The 24542-nt window shown below is 34.4% G+C and overlaps 1 protein-coding gene and 2 non-coding genes across 3 annotated transcripts; 2 read left to right on the top strand and 1 right to left on the bottom strand.

Annotated features, from left to right (window-relative positions):
• The first annotated feature begins 314 nt into the window (after positions 1–314).
• LOC18426153 (dehydration-responsive element-binding protein 1E) lies at positions 315–2091 on the top strand. Its single transcript, XM_006832815.4, has one exon. The coding sequence runs from the start codon at positions 758–760 to the stop codon at positions 1637–1639; it is 882 nt and encodes a 293-aa protein (XP_006832878.2). The 5' UTR covers positions 315–757; the 3' UTR covers positions 1640–2091.
• Positions 2092–7665: 5574 nt separating this feature from the next.
• LOC148783498 (U6 spliceosomal RNA) lies at positions 7666–7768 on the top strand. Its single transcript, XR_016047806.1, has one exon. It is a non-coding gene; the product is annotated as a U6 spliceosomal RNA (small nuclear RNA).
• A 12943-nt stretch (positions 7769–20711) lies between these two features.
• On the bottom strand, positions 20712–21329 carry LOC18426152 (ethylene-responsive transcription factor ERF024). The gene has a single exon (XR_016047216.1). It is a non-coding gene; the product is annotated as an ethylene-responsive transcription factor ERF024 (transcript).
• Between the last annotated feature and the right edge of the window lie 3213 nt (positions 21330–24542).

Below are 24542 nucleotides of genomic sequence, written 5' to 3'. Positions count from 1 at the left end.
AAACTTTATTTTTTTAGTTGTTTGTAGCCGGGCCGGACCCAAGGCGCGCGTGACTTTATGTAAGTCCTCTTTCTCACTCTAAAATCTTTATTTTGAATGTTCTCTCTCTCTTACATCTTAGTCATGACGTTTCTTTCACTTTACTACCAACTATGAGCACGAGTGTCACACGCCTTAACGATTGAGCAAACATTTCGCTGAAATAAAAAAACACGTGCGAGAAAACCACCGCCTCTCATTTCTTTTGTGCGTTAATTGCGCGGATACCCTTGCCCTTTAAAGACCATCATTCAGCCATCCCTCCCCTCTCTCTAACCTCAAATCTCTCTCTCTCTCTCTAAACTTTGAGACGTGGATCCCCATTTTAAAAACCACTCTAAACCCCCATCCCTCACTCTCTCCCATCTCAAAAAACTCTTTTTCTCTCTTTAAACACACACTCTCTACCCAAAAAAGCCGGAAATAAAACCCCTTATTTAGAGCAACGCAAGAAGGTGGGTTCGAATTTAAAAGCAACTGTTCTGTGTATAAAACACCAAAGGTTTTGACCGTTTTCAGCTCACCCTTGTTTGGACGGGACCAACATCGGGTTATAACGCTTGACCACCTTCACTATTTTTCCTTTTTTCTCCCTTGTATGGACAGGACCAACATCGGGTTATAACCCTTGACCGCCTTCACCATTTTTCCTTTTTTCTCTCTCTCTAACCTCGAAATTCTCTCTCTCTAAACTCTCTCACTCTCTAAGCTCGACCAAATGGAACGAGTCCATTGCCCTCAGACCTCACATGAAAAATATCCAATATTGCCACCGGATGCCCTGGCTGCCACGTCAGAAATGATTGCCACGTGTTATCCGAGCTCCTCTTCCTCGATCTCACACGTCAGACTTAATGCCTTACATGTGTCCAACCACTGCAACTATTTACCCGAAAACGAAACATTATTTGCGAAACGTACCGTCTCTTCGGACGACGGCTACCGGAATTCGCCCTTTTCAAAAGACGCCTCTGCTGCCACGTCTGACGGTTTCTCCACGTGTTCACCGTCATCATCGTCCTCTCCCTTGGACGTGTGGTCCGAACCGCGCCACGTGCCGAAGAGAAAGGCGGGACGCAAGAAGTTCAAGGAGACACGTCACCCCGTTTTCCGGGGCGTACGTCACAGGAACGGAGGAAAATGGGTTTGCGAAATTAGGGAGCCCCAAAAAAAGTCACGAATATGGCTGGGAACGTACACGTGTCCTGAGATGGCGGCAAGGGCGCATGACGTGGCGGTCATCGCCCTAAGAGGGAAGGGCGCGACCCTCAACTTTGCTGACTCAGCATGGAGGCTACCGGCTGCCCGTACGACGTCACCGGAAGACATTAGGGAGGCCGCACAAACTGCCATTGAACACCTGACAGTGGCCGTAGCGGCTGCCACACCGGGGACGCAGAGCCGGAAACCGGCGCGTCCAAGCCGTGAATTGACGTCGTCGGTGGAGCCGTTATTTATAGACGTGGAGGCGTTATTTGACATGCCGGGTTTGATAACGGATCTAGCGGAGGGGTTGTTAATAACACCGCCTTCTTTTAAGGTGGTGTCCAGCTGGGATGACGTGGACTGCCACGTTGACTTGGATCTTTGGAACCAGTAATTATGGTTTCAACACGGTTTGACGTAGACCTTATAAATTTATTTATAAGGTGGATTTTTGGGCCTACTTTTAAACGACATAATCTTAAAATATAGAGACCATGAATATAATATATATATATATATATTAAAAATTAAAAATTAGAAATAATAATTTTATTTAAAAAAATTTAGACGGCTAGTTTCAAGTATTTTTAAGTAGACGGTCCATTTGCTTTCATCTTTAAAATGAAAGCTTTATACCTCATGGGACACAAATGTAGAAATGCGTCCTCCACTCACTTAAAAAAGCTGCTTTCATCTTTAAAATGAAAGCTTTATACCTCATGGGACACAAATGTAGAAATGCGTCCTCCACTCACTTAAAAAAGCTCGTGTTAAATGACGTGCTATGTGAATGGAATTACAAGGGACTTTTTAGTGCTCGACATGGGGTAGACTTTGTTAAGACTCTTCTCTTCTCTTTTTTCCTTTTCTTTTTCATTGATTTAATTGAACTTGGGTTATGATTTTAAAGGCACACTTTAGTTTAATTGATTTCAGGGTTGATCATGAAAAGTTTTATTTTAATTCTTCTAGATATTGTGATACATTAGGTGCTTATGTCTGTGTTCATTAATGCCTGTTTGTGTTCTTTGTTTGCTTTATTCAAGCATGAACCAACCACAAAATAACTTTGATAAGGAAAAGTATAACAATTTATTTTTAGCATAAGGAGGTCGTAATCACGGTTCTTTTTTAAATTTCAAATTGAGTGGTTGTGAACAATATCATTAACTAAATCAAACTTCAAAAATAAATTTTTCGAACTTTATGACATCCCCAACCATCCAATTTGACACTTAATTGCTAGGAGTAACTATGAGATCATTTTAAAAAGGATAAATAGTCACATAGTATATAATCCCTATTTTAAATCAAGGATATTCGTTTCATTTTATGATAAAAGGTACAGTTCCTGTAGGGCCGTAAAATTATCATAATTTTTTTTTTTTTGGGTAGATCAGTGGGGAATACATGCTCCTACCCTTTTTTAGAAATAATCAGTGATTTTCGAATGCATTAACGGGAATGAAAAACAACACCTTAAAACTCCACGAGAAAAGGCAATTTTGGCCGAACCCTTGTTATAGCTTGAAGGTATGTTTCAACACATATTACTGAATTTAAAGCTTCAAAATAATAATGCAAACACTTAAAATATTTTGCCTCGAAAAAGTGCTACGACATTTTCAGGGCTTGAAATCACTTTTTTATATCCAATTTGAGGTGCAACTTTAAGAACCAGGACCAAGAAAATGCTTTCCCGGTGATAAATATGCTAATAAATAGGGAAAAGTATACAAGAAGACTATTTACTTTTAATACAAGGAAGTCACAATTATTCTTATCCGTCAAATTTCAAATGGTGTGGTTGTGCAGGTGTCATTTATTGGGCTTAGAGTTCAAAAAAAAAATTCTCGAACTTCGTAACACAGCCTAAGCCGTCAAATTTGACATCTAATAGCTTTGAGCAATTGTGCCCTACTTGTATTAAAGATAAATAGTCTCATAGTATACAATCCTAATAAATAACTATATCTTCTCTAATAAAAAGGTTTATATAAAGTTGCAATCGTAAAATGCAGAATTAAAGTGCACCTAAAATATCTATTGTAAAATACTATTTTGAAGTTTGAAAGCCCTCAAATAGATCATCTCGACATCAAAAAATGTGAATATGAAAAAACAAAAGGTGCTTAACTCTAAAAAATATTGTATCTCGCAACACATTATCTGGATCGTTCATTTTCAAGATTTCATGTGTTTATAAATCTACTGTATTTGAACCAATTTTTGTAAACCATTTTTGGAGTCTAATATTTTGTAATCAAAGATGAAAATAGATTCTCATGCCATCCTAAAAAGTTTTGACACATTTTGGTAATTAGAGATGAAAATGGATTCTCAGACTATCCTAAGAATTTTTAACACAAAAATTACACTTTATGATAAAAATTTGGTGGTGCACCTTACTTTGATGGTTTAAGGTATTATTTATAGGCTTTATGACAAATATTCGAATTATTAGACGGCTTCAAAAAAATTCCTTTCATTTCTTTCATATGGATATCGAGGCTCAAAAGTTCAAGAAACATATGTTTTTCTTCCAAGGAATAAATTCATAATTCAATCTAGTAAGGAACTCTATTTATAAGGTTCGTGAAAAATGTCGACTGATTCATAAGCGAGGACGGATTATAGTAATTTGTTCCAATGCAAGATACAAACATAAGCGAGGACGGATTATAGTAATTTGTTCCAATGCAAGATACAAACATAAACAAATAAAGGATCTATTTTAACCTTATGCAAAGCACATCAGAAAACTAGTAACGAAGGGAAGCATGCAAAAGCCATTGTACTCACATGGAATCGTCCTGGTAAAAGGTATTGCATAAGTTCATCTTTGATGGAAGTGAGATTACCTTCCTCAAGGACACAAAGTGACCTCTCGTCGTCGTGCTTTTTTCTTCTTTTTTTCACTTTAATGTTTGACCCATAAAAGCAGCCACGCTTTATTCTGAATGAGGAAAATATCAGTCCACGTGATGATAATTGCAAGAAATGCCAAAGGCCTTTGTCCTTTTTTTGGGTAGATGAGCGAGAAAGGAGTACATGGGTAGATGAGCGAGAAAGGAGTACACTACCCTTGGTAGAATTAAAGGAGGCCACGGGTCCGGTCTGGGTCTGGGTCTGTGTCTGTGTCCGACCCAACCCGAGTGAACCTGAAGTTATTGGACTCGGACCTAAATCCGACCGGACCCAATTGGACCCGACCAAAATAAATAACTAAAATGATTAAATATATTTAAATATTATGCTTAATATATACATGTATTATTTAAGTGTTATAACTAAAATACATAGCTCTACTTATTTAATTGTCGGGTGTCAGATCTCGGTTCATTGGCACCCCTAGGTAGCATGGAACTCAAGATGTTGTATTATAGATCCACCACCCTAACCACCTCTGTCTTGAGTGTGTTCCAAAATGCCTTGGCTTTTTGGCGCTACAGAATCATCCAAAACATGCATGATTATATTTTATGTATGCACGCACACATATTATCATCAGAGTATTTTTCTAACTATTTATGATCGGCTACATGAATCTTGATCTGCCATTTTATTTTATCAAAAAAAACAGATAACGTGGATTCAGGATTCATAAAGAGTTTTAACAAAGCTTTATATCGATTGCCAACCTAACACAGCCCACTTCTTTTACCCTAGTTTTATGTGCATGCAGATATATAGGTTGTATATAGCAACACCGTAGTTATTACTTATACAATTTATAAAATTGCGGGAGTATACTACACGCTTACTCCCTCAGCAAATTACCTTCTTAGGATGATCTTCCCAATTAGGGTTTATTTTCAAATCACCCAAAAAAAAGCCGATTTAGTTCCAAAAAATGGATAACCTATGCTTAATTTTAGAACATTACATTTAAGCCCACATGTTTCAATCTTTCTCTTCTTTCCTTTTTTTTTTTTTTCCTTTTTTTTTCCCTATTTTATTATTATTTTTATTATTATTTTCTTCTTTTAGTTTGCTTGCAAGGTTGAGGAGGGTGGATCTTAAAAAACACTCCTACACATGCTTGCAGGGAGTTAATATACGATATGCTCCCATATGAGCATATAAGTTTATGTATTGTACACACCCCATCGACATTTTGGACAGTCATATCTAAGTGTTTAAGATTTAAAAATCCCTTACGTGGATCACAAAACATCGACCTAGGTAGCACTTTCACATGAGAGAGTAAATGCGCAATATGCTTAAAGCATTCACATGAATTGATAGCACCAAAAAGTCTCCCATAGAGCTAAAGACATTATCCACCAATTTATAAGAATTTATAAGAGTTTACTTGTCACTAAGTTGGTAATCACGTTTATGAAGCACCACACTTCTTGATTAGGCAAAAAGACAATTCAACAGATAAAACAGATGTTAACTAGATAGCCAATATTTATGCACGTTTGGGTTAAAAATTGGATCCTCGGTAACTACCAACTTTGTTTGTTTCAGGTAGTGGTTATAAAAAATAGATTAATGCGGTAGATCATCTACCCACTGATCATTTATTAGATTACGAAATCACCGATTTGAATTGGTTCGAATGAGCGATCCAAAAGATAGAAAAAACTAAACGAACTAAAAAAATAAGTTTGTGTCACGATTTACTAAGAAAAAAACTAAATAAATATTTTTTGTTTAGGAGGACCAAACCGGTATCAATTTCTTCCCATAATTGATTCGTTCAAGCTAATCATCTCAATTGGGTAATTTCTGACCTAGACTATAATTTTTAAATCACTTGTACTCACCATGAAACACCACTTTTCTTGATTGTTTAAAAGTCGAAAAGACAGTTCGTCACTTGCAACAATGGTTTAACTGAATAGCCAATAAGTAAGGATGTTTGATTATTTCAAAGTTAAAAGATGATTCATCAATTACACATGTTGCATGCAATTGGATACCCAATGTTCATGAACCTTTTGGGATGTCATGGGACGCAAATGTAGAAATGTGTCCTCCACTCACTTCAAAAGGCACGTGTTAAATGATATGTGCTATGTGAATGGAATTAGAAGGGACTCTTAGTGCTTGACTTGGGCGTAGCCTTTGTAAAGACTCTTCTCTTCTTTTTTTTTTTTTGTTTTGTCATTGATTTAATTGAACTTGGGTTATGATTTTAAAGGCACACTTTAGTTTAATTGATTTCAGGGTTGATCATGAAAAGTTTTATTTTAATTCTTTATTGAAGCATGAACCAACCACAAAATAACTTTGATAAGAAAAAGTATACAAAGAGTCCATTTACTTTTAGCACAAGGAGGTCATAATCATTGTTGTTTTTTACATTTCAAATTGAGTGGTTATGAACAATGTCATTAACTAGATCAAAGTTCAAAAATAATTTTTTCGAACTTTGTGATACATCTTCAACCATCCAATTTGATATCTAAAAGTAATTATGACCTCATTTTAAAAAGGATAAATAGTCACATAATATATAATCCCTATTTTAAGAAAAGGAAATTTGTTCCATTTTATGATAAAAGGTACAACTGTAGGGCCATAAAATTATCATAGTTTTTTTTTTTTTTTTTGGTAGATCAGTGAGGAATACATGCCCATACCCGTTTTTAGAAATAATTAGTGGTTTTCGAATTCATTAACGGGATTTGAAAGCAACACCTTAAAACTCCATGAGAGAAGGCAATTTTGGCACTAGGAACCCTTGTTATAGCTTGAAGGTATGTTTCAACACATATTATTGAATTTAAAGCTCCAAAATAATATTGCAAACGCTTTAAATATATTGCCTAAAAAGAGTACTACAAGACTAGAAGATAGATATTTTTAGGGTTTGAAATCCCTTTTTTATATCCATAACTATTGAGATCAAGATCGTTGAATTACAGATTTTCAAATACCCCAACTACATTTTCCTGCACAATTTGAGGTGCACCTTCAAAAATCAGGACCAAGAAAATGCTTTCTTCGTGTTAAATGTGTTAATAAATAAGGACAAATATACAAGAAGACTATTTACTTTTAATACAAGAAAGTCACAATTACTCTTATCCATCAGATTTCAAATGGTGTGGTTGCGTATGTGTCATTTATTGGGCTTAGAGTTCAAAAAAAATTCTCAAAACTTATTTTTTTCTTCCAAGAATACTCAATGGTCAAGAACCTTTTGGGATGTCATGGTAGGCCAAACAACCATGACGATCGAGCGATGAATTGACTATTTACAAACATGTGAAGTATAAAGTGTACCTCATACCTTTGTACCAAGGCATATACATATGGTACTTATTTTCTCCTCATTGTTCTATGAATATAAGGAAGATGATATTTTTATATATAAACATGTAATTTTTCATTGTGCGACTAAAGCCCATTACATGTCTCCCTACAATAAAACTGTTGTTCAGAAAACTAAGTTTAAAAGACATTGTCTCTTCAAAAACATTCAATAAAATTAGAACGATATAGTGAAGATTAGCACGGCCGTTACACAAGGATGACATGCAAAAATCAAGAAATTTTTACCATTATAAATAGATATTATTTTTAAATAACATCTTACATTTATCTAAAGCAAAATTACTAATATAATCCAGTGGGGACCATGGAATTTGGAAAGAAACTATTTATATACAGCACATTTCACATGTAATGTGATCCACATGGTCAACTAGCCCATGAGTCCTATCAATGGGGTGGGTCCTGTCGATTGTTTGCCAGTGATGGAGGAGTGGGGGTTTCGCCATGCTATTCAATTATTGAATTATACATTCTCTACGGTCATAGTTGTTACTTGGTAGTATAATACACTCCAATGAGATAAATTTGAGTTAAATTTGGCATATTGAAAATAGTGTTTTTATTGATTTTTAAGATGGAAATTTTTGTGATAAATATCATTTAAGGGATTAATATCTCTTAATTAAAGGGGTCAAAAGATACCAATTAACATAATAAATTTCACTTTTTAATTTTCATTTCACTCAACTAACCTTTCAAAAAAATATCTTCAAAACTGTCATATTCAATATTGGGAAATGGGAACCTTGAACAATAAGGGTAGTTCAATAATTTAGCATCCAGAATATGCAATGGCACCCCAGTTGATACCTCTTAATGCATCAAATTACTGAAATACCTCTAATTATTTAGGGTTTCCACTGGCAAGTACAATAGGGAATTTTTTAAGCATTTTACGAGGAGATAATTAAGTGAAATGAAATGCAAAAAAAACTTCTAATATTTATTGATGTGTTGTGACCCTATAGTTTTGTAAAAGAATTTGATCTTCGATATTTTTCCCTTTCTTTTAAAGGAATTGTCTACTAAAACACTATTTATCTTTTGTATGTGGTCACAATAATTCTTGTCTTTTAAATTTCAAATTGGGTGGTTATAAGAATGTCATTGAATAAACACAAATATCCAAAAAAAAAATTCTCAGATTTCATGACTCATCCCAAGCCATCCAATTTGGTATCTAATGAGTGAGAATGATTGTGACTTCTATGTACAAAAGATAAATGGTCTTTTTATAGATAATCTTTTTTTTAAAGTAGATCTTAAAAAAAAAGAAAAAAAAAAAAATTTGTCAACAATGTCAGCACACCACACCGTCTTTCTCTCTCTAATTTCACATGATTGATTGTCGTTTATACAAAAATAAAATAAAATACAAGCAATGTTATTACACCACACCATGTCTTTCTCTCTCTCATTTTGATTATCTTTTATCTTTTCTCTCTAGCCACCCTAAAGACTCTCTCTGAAAAGAACAGTTGCAGGGAATCTCTGCAACCTTGCAGGAAGCCATTGATTGGCGAACTCGTGTTTCAAAGAGAAACACACCGACAGGTTTCATATGCAGAGCAATCTCGATAATTTGGTAGAAGCCATGAAAGAGGTAAAAGAAAGACATATGTGATCTTTTATTTATTTTTATTTTTTTTATTTATTTGTTTAATCTTTTTTTTTTTTTTGGTAGAAGCCATGAAAGAGGTAAAAGAAAGACATATGTTATTTTTTATTTATTTTTATTTTTTTTATTTATTTGTTTAACCTTTTTTTTTTTTTTGATAAAAGATCACATACAGGTGGTCTTTATTACAATAAGATAAATTTCAAAATATATTCAACATAACAATAAAACCAAAATCTTAACAACTTGATGCCATTGAAAAAACTATGCACTATGCTTGAAAATAAAAAATAAGAATGTAAGAAACAAAAGGAAGAGTCCTGGAGATTACCTCAACCAGGCTTATTACACCCCACACCGAGTTACCACCATCCGATAGCGCGGATCAACAGTCTAGCTTCAATCTCGAAACGGAAAAATAAATTTCGACCAAGCCACACCAATGAAACATGAACCTTTTTTATCACAAACTCTAACCCTACATCATATACACCCAACATGATATGATATAATATTAAATAACATGGTCAAAGATTTCATCATTATCTCTTAGAGATAAAACACATTATAAAAGAGTATGACGTTGGTTATTGTAGCTCTCTTGATAGGTTTAACCAAAACCTCTTCTTATTGGTTGGAACCTCTCTATAGTAGAGAGAAAAAAATACATTGATCCTTCTTTTATAGAGAAGAGAAAGAAGGAGAGAGAGAAGAAAAACCATTTTTCTTTTTCCACAAAAGAAAAAAAACCTCTGAGAGAGAAAACCTAGAGAGAAAACCCTTTAGAAGAAATCAGATAGCTGCTCCAGAAAGCTTGTTTCAAGAAAGAATATTGTAATTATTATTTTAATAATAGATCTGTCTCTCTCTTTCATGGACGTAACTTAAAAAGCTGAACCACATAAATCTCGGTGCCAGTAAGTTTTTTTTTTTTTTTTATTGCATATTTTCCTGCTCATACACACACGCACACCATTTTAGTGTATTTTATGTCCTATAAATCTGAGTTCTGTTGCGCGCATCCGCATTCGTGGGAGAAGGTTCGATTGGGTGAGCCAAACAGTTGAAATATTTGTCAAAGTGTTTATAGGTAGGTCAAAGCTCAAGTGAGGTTTCCTAACTCTAAAAAGATGAAATGCAGCTAGTCTTTGTAAGTACCCACATAAATCCTGACCACTTATTAAAGGGATCAACGGAAGTCTTAGTATGACTGGGTGCTGTAGGGTAAAGAATTATGAAGGGGTCTCATAATTAAAATTGAGTGATTCCTAACCATTTCGATTTCCAACCGTTGGGTACCCCTCTTAACGTTAATGCCGACTTCGAGGGTTTTTGAAAATTTTAAAATGGTTTTCTAGGATTTACCATTCATTGTGTGCAAAAAGTGTGGAAGGTATGCGTGTGTCTGAAAAGTGAATGGCAAAGTAGGCAGCACTAAAAAGCAAAATAATAAAATTCAAAACTAAATCAAGGAAATCAAAACTGAAAAGAATGGAAAAGGGAGAAAACATCCCTATGGAACAGCCACCAGAGGGTGCAAGTGAGGAAAACAGGGATTTTAAGGCCCATTATGACCGCCATTAATGGCCAGATAAGCCAGAAAGACGACTCTGACAATGCAATGTGCATCTTTCTCCTATGTGACGCACAGTGCGTTGTTATTTTCTAGATCCTTCCTGGAAGTGTCTGATTTTTCTGATGCAATATTCGAGGTCCCTGTAAGTAAAAAACATGCCCCCAAAAGGTGTTTCAGGGTTGTTTTCTAACGGATTTTGAACAATTTCAAATTCAATGTGTCCCACGGTGGGCACAAAATTGTTTACAGTGCAAATCTGAAGGGATATTGTATGAAACTTCCTCAAATTTATGCTTTAGACTAAAACAATTAAACTTTGATAGAGAATCATAAGGTTCGTCACGCTCTAAAAACAAAATCTGACCTCAAAAGATTAGTCCTCTTTGAGAACCGAATGGTAGTACCGGCTTGAAATCACACAAAATCCATTAAAAAACAAAAACAAGTAGGAAAAAAAAATAAAGGAAAAAAATAAATTAAAAATTATAGAAAATATAGAACGTACTTGGAATTTGGTCCTTAGGAAATTTTTGGCTCATTTTAAGGATTTTTCCAAAGGTTTTTTTGGGATTTAAGGTTTAAGAATTTAGGAACTTGACCAATTTCAAATTTGGTGTCTACAATATAATATATTGTTCACCTACTCCTTCACACAAATTTGATCCTAGGAATGATTTTTGAATCATAAATTTTAAGATGTAATCTTGAGAACCCGATGATCAACCTCAGATACTAAAAAAATTGACTTGCACTCTCTATGTGCCTAAAAAACAGACATCCCAAGATTGCACAGGAACTATCCAATTTTTGGAAGGAAAGACCTAGATGTTCAAGAACTCAAAATCCAAATCTTTTCTTTAAAAAAAACAATCATCTGGTGATATTTAGATGGATTCCAAAATTTTAATTTACAATAGCAGCTACTTTGCTTGAGGAAGTTATTGTATAGTATGCTCCCCCAGAAGCTCCTTAGCTTGATTCACCATTCTAGGGACGTCTCAATTTGACTATATTTTGTGCGGAATAGTTGTTTTGTATTTCATGCCCTTTGCATGGTCACTCTCTTGGATTTCATGGCCATTTTTTGTTAAATAAATTCATAAACTTAATAAAGAGGAACATTTCAAAAGGGCCACGGTGATATCTTATATTTAAATTTTGGTTTTCTATAAATTGGAACGATATGTATTTTATATTTTAATTTTGGTTTACTATAAATTGGAACGATATGAAAATTTGAAGGTGTATGTCATGATTAGGTGCACCTGAAAAGTTATTTAAAAATAATTCAAAAATAAATTAACTAAAATACCTCTAATATTTTATGGATGTATTGGACAATTTATTTTTAAATTATTTCCTTTTTAATCTAATTTGTATAAGAAACTCAATTTAAAAAACTGCGTACAAAATTGTGGGTACAAATTATGGCCATTCATTTTCTTCCCTGGTAATATGCGTGGTTAGGAGTGTGTTTTGTGCAACATTCAAATGTTCGTGTCATGGCAAGGCTGGAATGTCCCTTCAAAAAATTAGGACTTCAAAATAAATTGATTTTTCTAGAGTCTTACAATTTACTTATGGAAAAATGTATATAAGGGTGAGGCTCTCAACAATCAAATTACGGCGTACCTTAAAAACTCGCTAGAAAAGGTTGCTTCGATGGCCAAAAGTTCTCGAATCAATCATCTCGACCTCATCATGTATGAACATGAGAAAAACCGGATTTTAAGTTATGGAAATAGGGCATCTTGTAATGCATTTTATGGACCATCAATTTTTAAGATCTGCTCAATCTACACAATTTTTTAAACTTTAAATTTTATAATTAGAGATAAAAATAAATTTTTAGGTTATCACAAAGATTTATAGTGTTGAAATAAAATCTTTCGACACTATTTAAGGGTGCGCCTTACTTTGATTTTTAGGGCCCCAGCCTTTTACTAGCCGTGCCCATTACTTATTTGATGCAGTTTCCAAAGGGCTGCTGCTGAGATAAAGAGATAAAGCTGTAGCCATTTCTACTCTACCTATTTATTTTTATTTCTTATTTGATGCAGTTTTCATAGGACTGCTGCTGAGATAAAGAGATAAAGTTGTAGCCATCTCTACTCTACCTATTTATATTTATTTTTTTGGTAGATCAATACGGAATACAGGCCTCTACCCGTTTTTAAAAATAATTAGCGGTTCTCGAGCGCGTCAGAGTGGGAATGAAAACCTAGACCGGTACCTGAGACTCAAATGGTACTACCAACATTATCTCAATCCCATTCCCACTACCTATTTATTTGGATAGTATAGATGACGTACCCAGAATGCATGTTTGTTTCATGGAGGCTCAGCATTTGGCGTTGAAACGTCCAAGAAACAAACATGTCCAATAAAGATAGAAACCAGGGCTTTCATGTTCCCCACTTTCCCTTGTTGAGATCCCTCGCTTTGGCAGGGGAATCGCAAAGAAAGTAAGGGAGAAGAGAAAAGGAAAAAAAAAAACCAAAAAGGGAAAGGAGAAGGAAGTAAGGTGAGGGAAAAAATTAGAAAAAAAAGACAAATTATAAAAAATAAATCTTAGTTTTGGCTTAATTAAAAAAAAAAATAATCAAACTTTCATAAAGCTCGTCCATACCTTTTCTCCTCAATTTTAGATTTTTTTTTTTACAAAAATAGCCTTCACGATAGTCATAATATTATGAAACCTATGCATCACATTATGGTACTATAAGTACTGTTATTCATAGGACAACTTACACGACACTTAAAATGCCTTAAGGAGCCAAGACTAACAACCTCCCATGGCATCCCCTACTAATGTGAAAATAAAATAAGATGAAGAATAGCAACGCGCCGATAATATTTTCATTTATCTTCTCTTTCATGTCTATCTTACAAATTAGAAAGATATTTTTTTTTTTTTTGACAAATAATTACAAAAATATCCTTCTTATATTTTATTTCTCATTGCACCACTCTTTTCTTGGATCATACCAGGATATATCGTTATACTATTTTTCATTTATCTTCTCTTTATCTATTTTAATTTTAGAAGATATCTTCTTGAAATCTTTCTTTCTCAAGAGTTTAAGGGATTTTATATAAAGAAAACTCCTTCTCTCTCACGAAACTCTCTTCCTCACACATTTACATCTCTCTATCTCTTAAACATTATTTTTAAGAATCATTTCCATCCTATTTAAAAAGCACCAAAAAATTTTATCTCCCTCACGCATTTACATTAATTGTTATTGCAGATTTCACAGTAAACTCTTTCTCCCTCTCAACCCTCCGCCGATTGATTAATCAATAAAAAAGTGAGTCACCGCAATGATCGTCGCAGGGATGAGGGCAACAAGCAAATGGAGAAAAAGAAAAGGGGTTCTCTCTCTAAGTGTAGAAATAAATATCAAGAAGAAATGTTGCTATTCTAAACATAATGATACAAATAGAGAGGAAAATGATGGATCATCCATGAGATGGATTCCGTTGCAATGTTTATCTGGTCACTTTCCCTATTCTTCTCCTTTTGAACAAGAACAAAGGAAAAATATAATTACCACACTTTAATTGTTATTATAGATGATCAATTAATGTCAAAATGACCTTCACGGTAATATGACTATCGTGAAGGTTATTTTAGTCAAAAAAAATTTAAAATTGAAAAAAAAAAAAAAAAAGTGGTATGGATGAGATTTACGAAAATTTGAGTCTTTTTTTTCTAATTAAGTAAAAATTAGAGTACATTTCTGATAATTTCTCAAAAAAAAAAAGAGAGTGGAAAAACGATTGATGATTGAAGATTTAAAAAAAAAAAAAAAAAACAAACAAACAAACAAGCAAAGAGATATTTTGAAGCAATATTTTGTGAATCACCTCAGTACCTTGGCGAGGTGAGTAACTCGGCCAAAAAATAAAAATAAAATTAAAGTATTTTCAAAAATATTTACACTAATAGGAATTATTAGAAGACAAAAGAAGATGGAAAAAGCTATAAAACATGGACTATAAATTTTTTTGATATATACCTTGAATATTTGAAAAAATAACAAAAATAAAAATATGAAAGATCTCAAGTTATCCTGAAAATAATCTAAAAAATATTTCTAAGCAATATATTAATCATTCTTAGTGAATATTTGAAAATAATCGAGCAGTGTAGGCAACAAGCAAAGCCTGTGGTGCGTCCCACTTGGGCAACTTGCGTCTTACTTGGGGCGGCCGAGTTACCCGGCCGATTCCGAGTGAACGCCTTTGGAGATGATGTTGTTGCGTAGGTTGAGCTATAGAGTGGCCTACCATCAATGCCTAATTCTCTTTTGTCATTGATCACATGGTGGTTTAACCTTGAACAAAACAAATATACAAAACTTATAATCAAGGTATTGCAGATTGGGTGGCAATGGACTCGGACATGACCTGAGACCTATCGGATATACCTAATATAGGTTTGGATATGGGTTTAATATTTAAACCCGACAGATCGGGTCTGGGTCCAAAACCTAGACCCTAACACCATTTAGGTTCGGGTTCGGGTCCGGGTCCGGTTGAACCTGATCTGTACCCATAAATTGTTGGAGATATTTCCAGCCTTATTCATTTGGTTGAACCCGATCTGTACCCATAATAGTTGGAGATATTTCCAGCCCTATTTATTTGGTTATATTAAGGATCATATGCAGTGAGAACTCGTAATCATGTTTAGCTTTTAAACAACAAATCCGACAGCTTGAAATCAAATAATACGTGATTGTGTCTTTGTTGTCAATAATATAGGTATATGATGGTAAAAAAAAAATGGCAAAAAAAAAACAAAAAGAAGCTCATAGTAAGGATGGCAATGGACCACACCAGACCTGGGGCCCAAGGGGATAAACCCAGGATGGGTGTGGGTCCAATTTTTGGATCCGACGGGGCGGGTCTGTATCCAAAACTTAGACCCGAACAATATTCGAGTCTACGTCCACATCCAGCCGGACCCGACCCGTTGCCACCCCGAATATTGAGATGAGAGTTCGAAAGAATAGAGGGAGGTGGGATCATTTGGGTTTTCAACAGAGAGAAGTTTTGTTGCTGCCTCTTTAGCTGACGCTGCACCTTCTTCCTTTCTCTCTCTCTCTAGCAGACTACATCTTGCCCACCTCTTTCTCTCTCCTCTGGCAATGGAATCAAAACTTTACCCATTTCTCTCTCCAATAATCGAATCAAAACGTGACCCCAACCCCTTAATTCCTTTTAAGTGTAGGAAGAATTTTGTTGTTAGTTTTTTTTTTAACTTCTTTTAAGCGTAGCAAGAGTAACCTTTTTATCGATACTGCTTTTTATGGCCCACCATTTTGCGCAAGCCATTGATTGACAAGCAGCCACCTAATTTTAAAATATTTAATATGTTCAGGCGAATTTAAGAACTGGATATAAAAAAAAATCGTTTATCTTTCGTATTCAGAGGTCACGATCGTTATGTTCTTTTATATTTAAAAATCGGTGATTATAAAAATATCATTGAATGACCATAAAATTCTAATATATATATATATATATATCGAAACTTCTTGACTCACTTCAAACTATCCAATCCAAATGATTCTCAATTAGGTTCTTGACTCACCTCAAACCATCCAATCCAAATGATTCTCAATTAGGTTAGGGTGCGCATGAGGTGCACCTACCTGCAAGGCAAAAATGTACAATTCATCTTGTGGCCAAAACTTTATAGTTGGGGGATTTAGGTGACCTAAAACTTTCTCAAATATCTTTGATGCATCCTAAATTCAGTTTTTTTAAAAAATAATAAAAAAGAAAAAATTTACGTTCGGACACTGTTTTCACTCGTTTATTATCTACTGGGTCATTTTTGGTGTAAATTACCTTGAACACCCCCTCGTCGGCAGCCTTTTTTATCCTCTCCATAACTGTCTGACTATCAAGCAATTATGACACCAGACATGAGGGAAAAACACGTCCTCGTATGTTCTTTATACATTGCATACAGTGTGCTTCCACGGGGCTTACTCTGCATCTACTTCCTCAACCAAAACACCTAGTTGTATTGATTTTTTTTGTCTAAAATTTTGAGAACCAAGTAACAATTACTAGATGATTATTTAAAAATTTTGAGTTTTATGGTACATGGATCTAACCATTCAAAAATTCGATGATCTCTATTCAATCTTGAGGTATTATTTTTTTCTAGTATTAGAGATTTTATTTCTGAAATTTTTTTGCTGAGATTATTCTATATGTTGTTTTATATCCCTAAAATTTGACATCTAAAAGGAATCCTTATCATTATTTTGGGTAAGGGAATAAATAAATAGTATATTGTAACAGAAATAAATAATTATAAAAAACATTTGAAAACATGTGTATTTCCCTTCTGTCTGTGTTGTAATTGCATGTATGTGTTGTAATTGCCAAACATAAGGGTAGTTGTAATAAAAAAAAACAGGGGGCTTTTGAATTTGGGTGCGGTTTGTATAGAGCCTAGGCTCTAAACAATCAAATTAGTATCGAGAAATATGGTTTCAATACGAGAAATCTTTGTGATAGTCTTAAAAGATATTTTTATATTTATTTATAAAGTTTAAAGCTTCAAAAAATAGTATCGATCGACAGATCTATGAACACTTGAAAATCATGAAAATTCACCGTCGAAAAATACGTTACAAAATACACCATTTCCAAAAGTTGAAATCCTTTTTTTTCTCCTTTATATGCATCTTGATGTCGAGATGATCAATTTGAAAATATTTAGGCATCAAAACAACCTCTTCTTGTGAGAGTTTTGAGGTAGGCTTAAATTTGATTGTTTAAAGCCTCGACTCTATATAAACTTTTCCCTTTGAATTTACACAGAAAATGTACTCATTTGATAACAAACACATGGAATCAAAATTCCCAACTCATCCTTCACAATGCATTACAAGATACACTATTTTTTAAATTTAAATATTTTTTTTGTCATACATCTCGAGATCGAGATTATGAGTTGGAGGTTCTATAACATTGGAACAGCCTTTTTTTAAGTGTATTGTTTAGATGCGTATTACTTCTATAGCATAAGGTCAAAACCTAATAAAAACTTTTTCCTACAATCAATTGTCATCTGTCAAGAAAATACCTCCTCACCAGTCCCATTAAAAAGCGTTGCTATTATACCGCGATCGCAAATGTACAAAAACAAGGAACGGCGTTTGAGAAATCAATGATGCGGATTTGTATGAGATATTGTTGGTCAGATTCCTTGATTGAATCATTAAGATGATTCACATGTAGAATGACTTAAATCTATGTTTAAATCTATTTTTTTTATTTTAAATAAAGATTTTTCCTCCTATTTTTTTTTTTTGCTTTTTTTATCTCGATTCTCTCGATTTGGATATCAGGTTTGGCCGATTGGGATTAGAATCGACAGGTAGTGATCCACTCCATTGATATATATGTTTTAAAACACTATTTCACAAGGACAAGTTGAATTTTAAAATACTCATAACCATTCAACCACATATTTATAGGCGGGGAAATTTATCAAAATACCCTTGACAGAAGAACTATTTAACATTCTCTATATTTATCACTGTTCCAACTTATGGTTACGTCTTTTTAGATAGGTTTTTTGAAATGGAAAAGTATACAATGAGATCATTTACTTTTGATATCACAATTATTTACAACTATCCGATGTGAAATTTGATAGCTAAGGTGTATCACAAAACCCAAAAAAATTTCTTTTGAAGTTTGAGCTTCATCAATGGAATAAATACAACCATCTAATTTTACATCCAATAGTTAAGAACAATTGTGACCGCCTTATACCAAAGATAAATGGTCTCATTGTATACTTTCCCTTTGCCTTTTATACAAGGTAGTCACAATTATGTACAGCCATCCCATGTGAAATCTAATAGCTTGGGTGTGTCACAACGTTTGAAAAAATTTTCTTGAAGTTTGAGCTTGGTCAATGGAATAAGTAAAGCCATCTAATTTCACATTCAAAGGTCAAGATTAATTGTAATCACCTTGTACTAAAGATAAATGATCTCATTGTATACTTTTTCCAATATTAAATAGTTCATTTCTCATAGGTATTTTAAAATATTTCCCTTATAGATATTTAAAACAATAATCTAAATCTTTGTATCAAAAGTAAATAGTCTCGTTTTATATAAGTCTTTAATTGTTTGATTTCACATCCGATGGCTTGCAATAGTCGTGAACGTTTGTACCATAAGTAAATGATCGTGGAGATGAATAACTACCATTATTTTTTAGAACTATAGTGTATCGACTGTATTCTAATGTTCCTGTGGGAAAACATGGATTTCCGGAGTAATATAAAGTGGTGTAATCTCGTCAACCAGACATTCTCGAGATAGATGACAGAGATAAGTTGTTGTGTTAGTAAGATGACTGCTAGCAAGGTACGATTGCAGATTTTTTCCTTTTGGAATTGCATGAGAATAGGTTATCTTCACCGTCCGTTGTGAAAACCAAGGGATACTTTTTGTAGGGACGCTCGTAAGATTGTAGAGATAGAGGGAGGGTGATAATGCTCCATGGATAAAATATAAGCCAGTCCTCGAGGACTGGGCCTCTAGCCGGGCATAGTACCCGAGTAAAACTTGGGCCATTTTAAAAAATAAAACAAGTTTATATATATATATATATATATATATATATATATATATATATATATATATATAGAGAGAGAGAGAGAGAGAGAGAGAGAGAGAGAGAGAGATACTACAAAACGGCTATAGACGAAAAGGAACAATGATTTTTTTTACCCTCATCACCATCCAAACTTTATCGCACGGTTACCATTGTCAAGTAGTGTTTCAATTTTTATTTTATTTTTACTAATCAAAATGATTTGAAATGTGGAGCATGTGTACATCTTAATGAAGCGCACTTAATAAAAATATGAAAAAAATAATTCGTAAAATATAAATTGACCAAAATACCCCCATAAATTTTTGGTGGTATTTTAGTTAATTTATATTTTATGAATTATTTTTTTCATATTTTTATTAGGTGTGTCTCACTAAGATGTACACGCTCCAAATTTCAAATAATTTAGATTTGTAGAAAAAATGAAAATTGAAAAACTGTCGGACAACTATGACCGTGCAATGAAATGAAGAAGAAACAGAAGAATACAAGAGGTACTTCCTTCTTCCTTAGATGACCCCTCCCAAGACTTCCAAGCACATCCTATACCCTCGCCTCGAAGGCTTTTACAACACCTACCTTTTAAGACCCCAACTAAACTATACAAAACATTTCCAGTGACATCCTCCACCCAAACATAGCACAATCTACACTGAAACGGCACCCAAGAGAATAATAAGAAACGCTTGGCGGCACACAGGAAGGTGGCGATAACACTAACATGGGTCTGTTGGGCACCCTGTACACTACTTGGCCGAGTCGACTCTCAAAACCGGTCAAATAACTCGCCCGGGGTAGGCCTGATTTCGAGGCCGAGCCAAACTTTAAAACATTAACATTGTCATTACCCTACTAGAGAAAGAGCCTAGGGGGAACAAAAAAAGATTATCATTACCCAACTATAGGAAGAGCCTAGGGGGGACAAAAAAGAGACGGAGATATTTTCCTATAACAATATCTTAAATCATAACTTGAATCCTAACCTAATATCAGGTCATCATCATTTACACTTGACTTTACATGGCCGGCTTAAAACACTCAGGTCACATGGAGCTTTTCTCAAAAAGGACAAATCCCATATATTAGCACAAATCCTACCCATAAAAAACAAGAAATGATGATGGCCCCTTGCCATTTCTTCTTTCTTCCCTTGTTTTATGGATTTCTTTTCAACTTGACAAGTGATAAAAACTAGACCCTAAATTTTCTTTAGTTAATGGGATTGCAAGAGGAGAAAAGACAAAGGGTCATTCAAATCTTTCTTTCTGAGGTTTATTATTCTACGTACCAATTATAGCATGCATGACCACGTAAAGTTCATGGCTCCTCCTTATAGTTCCACAAATTGTCATCTCCACAACCACCACCCTCCCCCTCATCAAGCCTGGGAGGACTGAGCATCATGCCCTCAGCCATGTTCACCAGCAGATTTGGCATGTCAAATATCAACTCCTCATCCATAAACTCAGTCATGTCAGAATTTCCTAACACCCCAAAAGTCGGATTTTTTGACGAATCACCGGTGACTTTCGGATCACTGGAAGTCGTTTGGGCAGTTGTCCTGGAGTCGGTTTTTTGGAGTTTAGAATCCGATTTTCTCGACAAAGAGACTGCTTCTGCGGTAGAAGCAGCTACAACCCGAATATCAAAAGGGGAATTTGAGGCTGGAAAAGGGAGATCTGGTACAGAGTCTGGAAAGTTGAATATCGTACCATGTTTGCCCTTTAGGGCTAAGGCCGCTACGTCGTATGCTATGGCAGCCATCTCTGGGGTGGCAAACGTCCCGAGCCATATCCGTGTTGATTTTCCTGGCTCACGTATCTCGGAGACCCATTTCCCACCTTTTCTCTGTCGAACACCTCGATAAATGGGGTGGCGCCCGGATTTGGCCGTGCCACTGCCACTGGTTGACTCTGGCAAGTTTGATGGATTCATGAGTAAGAGAGAGATGTGAAGGTGATCCTAAAGCCTTCTGCCTAGCATTTTCATCTTGGAAATGGATTCATGGTGAAGGAGAGATAGACTCTAAGCTTAACCTGTCCTAGCTTTTGGAGGCTTAAAATGAATACATGAGAAGAATTGAGAGCTTAATCTTGAACCGCCCCCACGCCTAGCATTTGGAACTTGTTGATGAACTCAAGAGTAAGAGAGAGAGGATTTGTAACCTGAGTCCCAAGACTAATTGCCCCATATTGATTCACGAGTGAGAGAAGAATTATGAGTAACCTATGCCTAGCATCTCATGCTTAGAGATGAATTCATAAGGAACAGAGAGAAATGCCAAGCTCAATCTCAAGGCCAGTAGGCCAAGCATTTGGAGCTTGTAGAGATTCAAGGGTTCGACAGAGAAACTGTTAGCTTAATTCTAAGGCTAATTTATGAGAGGCTCTGAATGAAGAGTAGAGGAGCAATGGTAGAGACACCAGTTGGGAGTAGTAAGCAATGTTGATTCCAGCAAATGCCTTGCTGTTGAGCAAGGACCAGAGACTTCCATTCTTTTTCTTCCCTTTTTTTCTTTTTTTTTTTTATGAGTTCTATGTGGTCTTTTATGTAGCGTGTTTTGGTTGTACATAAAGGATTTTAGAGAAAGAAAAGAACTCTCGAAAAATGATTGTGCCTTACGCTCCATGGTGATTCTTACGTTACCATAGGTTGCATATGGTAATATCCAAAATCATCTATATAAAGAAATATAAAGAAATCTTATATTGTGGGGGATTAAGATTGATATTGATAATTTTTCAAAAAAAAATAGAAATCCAAAAAGATTAGGATTTTGGGATATATCTCTTGGCTCTTGAGATATATTTAACATCTATAAAAAGTTTCTTACATAGTGTGGACTCCTAACCTTATTATATATATATATATGATGAAAGATAAAAGACTATGTGTGTCTTATTTGGGTCACCATATGAAAAATGTAACTTACTCTAGAGAAAGAGATGTAGGAGCCTCTTCTACATCAGTGGAAAGGCCTTCTCTTAGAGAGAAGAGAGCTTCTCATTAAGAGAAACATCATGCATGTGCATCCTATAGATTGAGAGGCTGGTTTCTTATAAAAAAGCAGCTCTCACGAAGATTTTAGGTGGTTTCTCGATTGCTCTCATGGGTCTATTCCTAGATAACACTTTAACTGTGGAATAGAAATGGGTCTTTTTATGTACATCAATTTGGCTGTAGAATAGAGATGGGTCTCTTCTTAGACAATGATTTAGTTGTAGAATAGAAATGGGTCTCTTCCTAGATATTGGTTTAGTTGTGGAATCGCGATAAGAGATCGACAGGTCGTGCCGATCGGGATGTCTAAAAGGATTTGCATGACATCAAATTAGTGACAAAAAAAAGCAAAAGTATATTAAGAGACCATTTACTTTTAATACAAATAGGTCATAATCACTCGTATCAATCAGCTTTTAAATCGATGGTTGAGTGTATCATTGACTAGATTTAAAAGTTCAAAAAAAATTCTCGAACTTTATGTCACATCTCAAGTCTTTCAATTTGACATCTAATAACACTCGTGACCTCCTTGGAATAAAGATAAATAGTCTCATTGTATACAATTCCATAAAAAAAATACCTAACATGGTACTTGATTTATAATATATATACCGAGAAGCTCAAATACTTGGCAGTTTATGAATATATTGGCCCCACTAAAAAGTTTGAATCTTGACATATCCATGCATAGGTCCATGTGTACATCTCTCTCTTTATAGGCCATGGCATGATTCCCTGTTTCTTAGACACTAATGAAAGAGGAATACACATACATACATCTCTCTTTATAATATGTACATACATCTCTCTCTTTATAGTACATACACACAGTATAATACAATTTATCATTCTTAATTTATACTAATGGAAAATGCAACAAAACAAGAGGCAAAATAATGTTTCTAACGTCGGAATGCTTTTAATTGTTTTTTAAGGTCTAAGGCGGTTTGACTTTTTGAACATCTGGCCAATCCAACTTCTAAGATAGTCTCATGTTTGAAACATCGGTCAGACCCCAAAATTATCCCCCGGCCTCTCGAACGGTCCTCAAACTTCAAAAACTAAAAGATAATAAAATAGAAAATGAATTTGGAAAAGAGTACAAAAAATTTAAGGGGACCCGACATCCATGTAAATATAGCATTTTTTTTTACCTTCACGTAATAACGGTAAAATAAAAGTGCACGGACAAAAAATTTTGAAGATTTTTTGACCTGTGTGATATGACTTTTGATGGGTTTGTTCATGCATACAGCATATTGAGAACAGGGTGAATAGAAAACTAACTTGAGAGCTACATTGCAATTTAATTTTAAAAAAATCACATTACACGAGGCATGTAGTTTGGTTGAAAAGAAAGGAAATGAAATATCAACAAATTCTATAAGTTTTATGGTATGAAAAGTCTATAAAGACAAATTTATATACTAATGGGAAATGCATTGCTTAACATCTTACCAATTGGCAGCTATTCAAACTCATTATCACGTATCATTTGATGGATACTTCGAAATTAAGTCAAACTAACTGGGTAAAATATTAAATAGTCCAATTTTAATCGGTATTTTGATCAATTTCTTTAGTTTTACCGTATCCCTTGTTGTGTAAATTTTAAGAAAAGTATACATAGGACCATGCATTTTTTTTGTACAAATAGGTCACAATCACTTGTGATTATCAGATGTGATTCCAGATAGTTGGGCATGTATCATTGGTTAAGCTTAAAATCTAAAAAATATTATGAACCTTGTGACACATCCGAAGCTTATTTTACATTTGATAAAGTGATTGTGACTTTCATGTACTAAAAAAAACAATCTTGTGGTATATAGATCTTGAATTTTACATGCACAACATCGTATCATATATGCTCAAGGATAGAATTCTATATACATGTACATGGTAGGAGTTTGTAAGAAGGATGTGCGTGTTTAATGTTTTCGGTGGATGCCGTGATGACTAACCCCAAAATCTTGGCATATATTTCTTACCTTAAGACTTTGCCTATTTGAGCAAATTCTTTCTCCTGGTGCATCCCAACTTTAGTCTAGGTTTCAAACATACAACACACTGAAAACATGACTCCTATATTTGATGTTTTAGAAATTCAGTTACTTCTAACATTAATTATATATATATATATAT

Source organism: Amborella trichopoda, chromosome 1 (genome assembly GCF_054954075.1).
Source record: "Amborella trichopoda isolate Santa Cruz 75 chromosome 1, AtrichopodaSantaCruz75HAP2 v2.0, whole genome shotgun sequence".
NCBI lineage: Eukaryota > Viridiplantae > Streptophyta > Magnoliopsida > Amborellales > Amborellaceae > Amborella > Amborella trichopoda.
Note: the sequence above shows the minus strand (reverse complement) of the source record. Positions and strands in the feature narration are given on the sequence as shown.

What these genes read in the sequence shown, in the direction of transcription:
- LOC18426153 (XM_006832815.4), top strand. Translation starts at nt 758, where the DNA reads ATGGAACGAGTCCATTGCCCTCAGACCTCACATGAAAAATATCCAATA.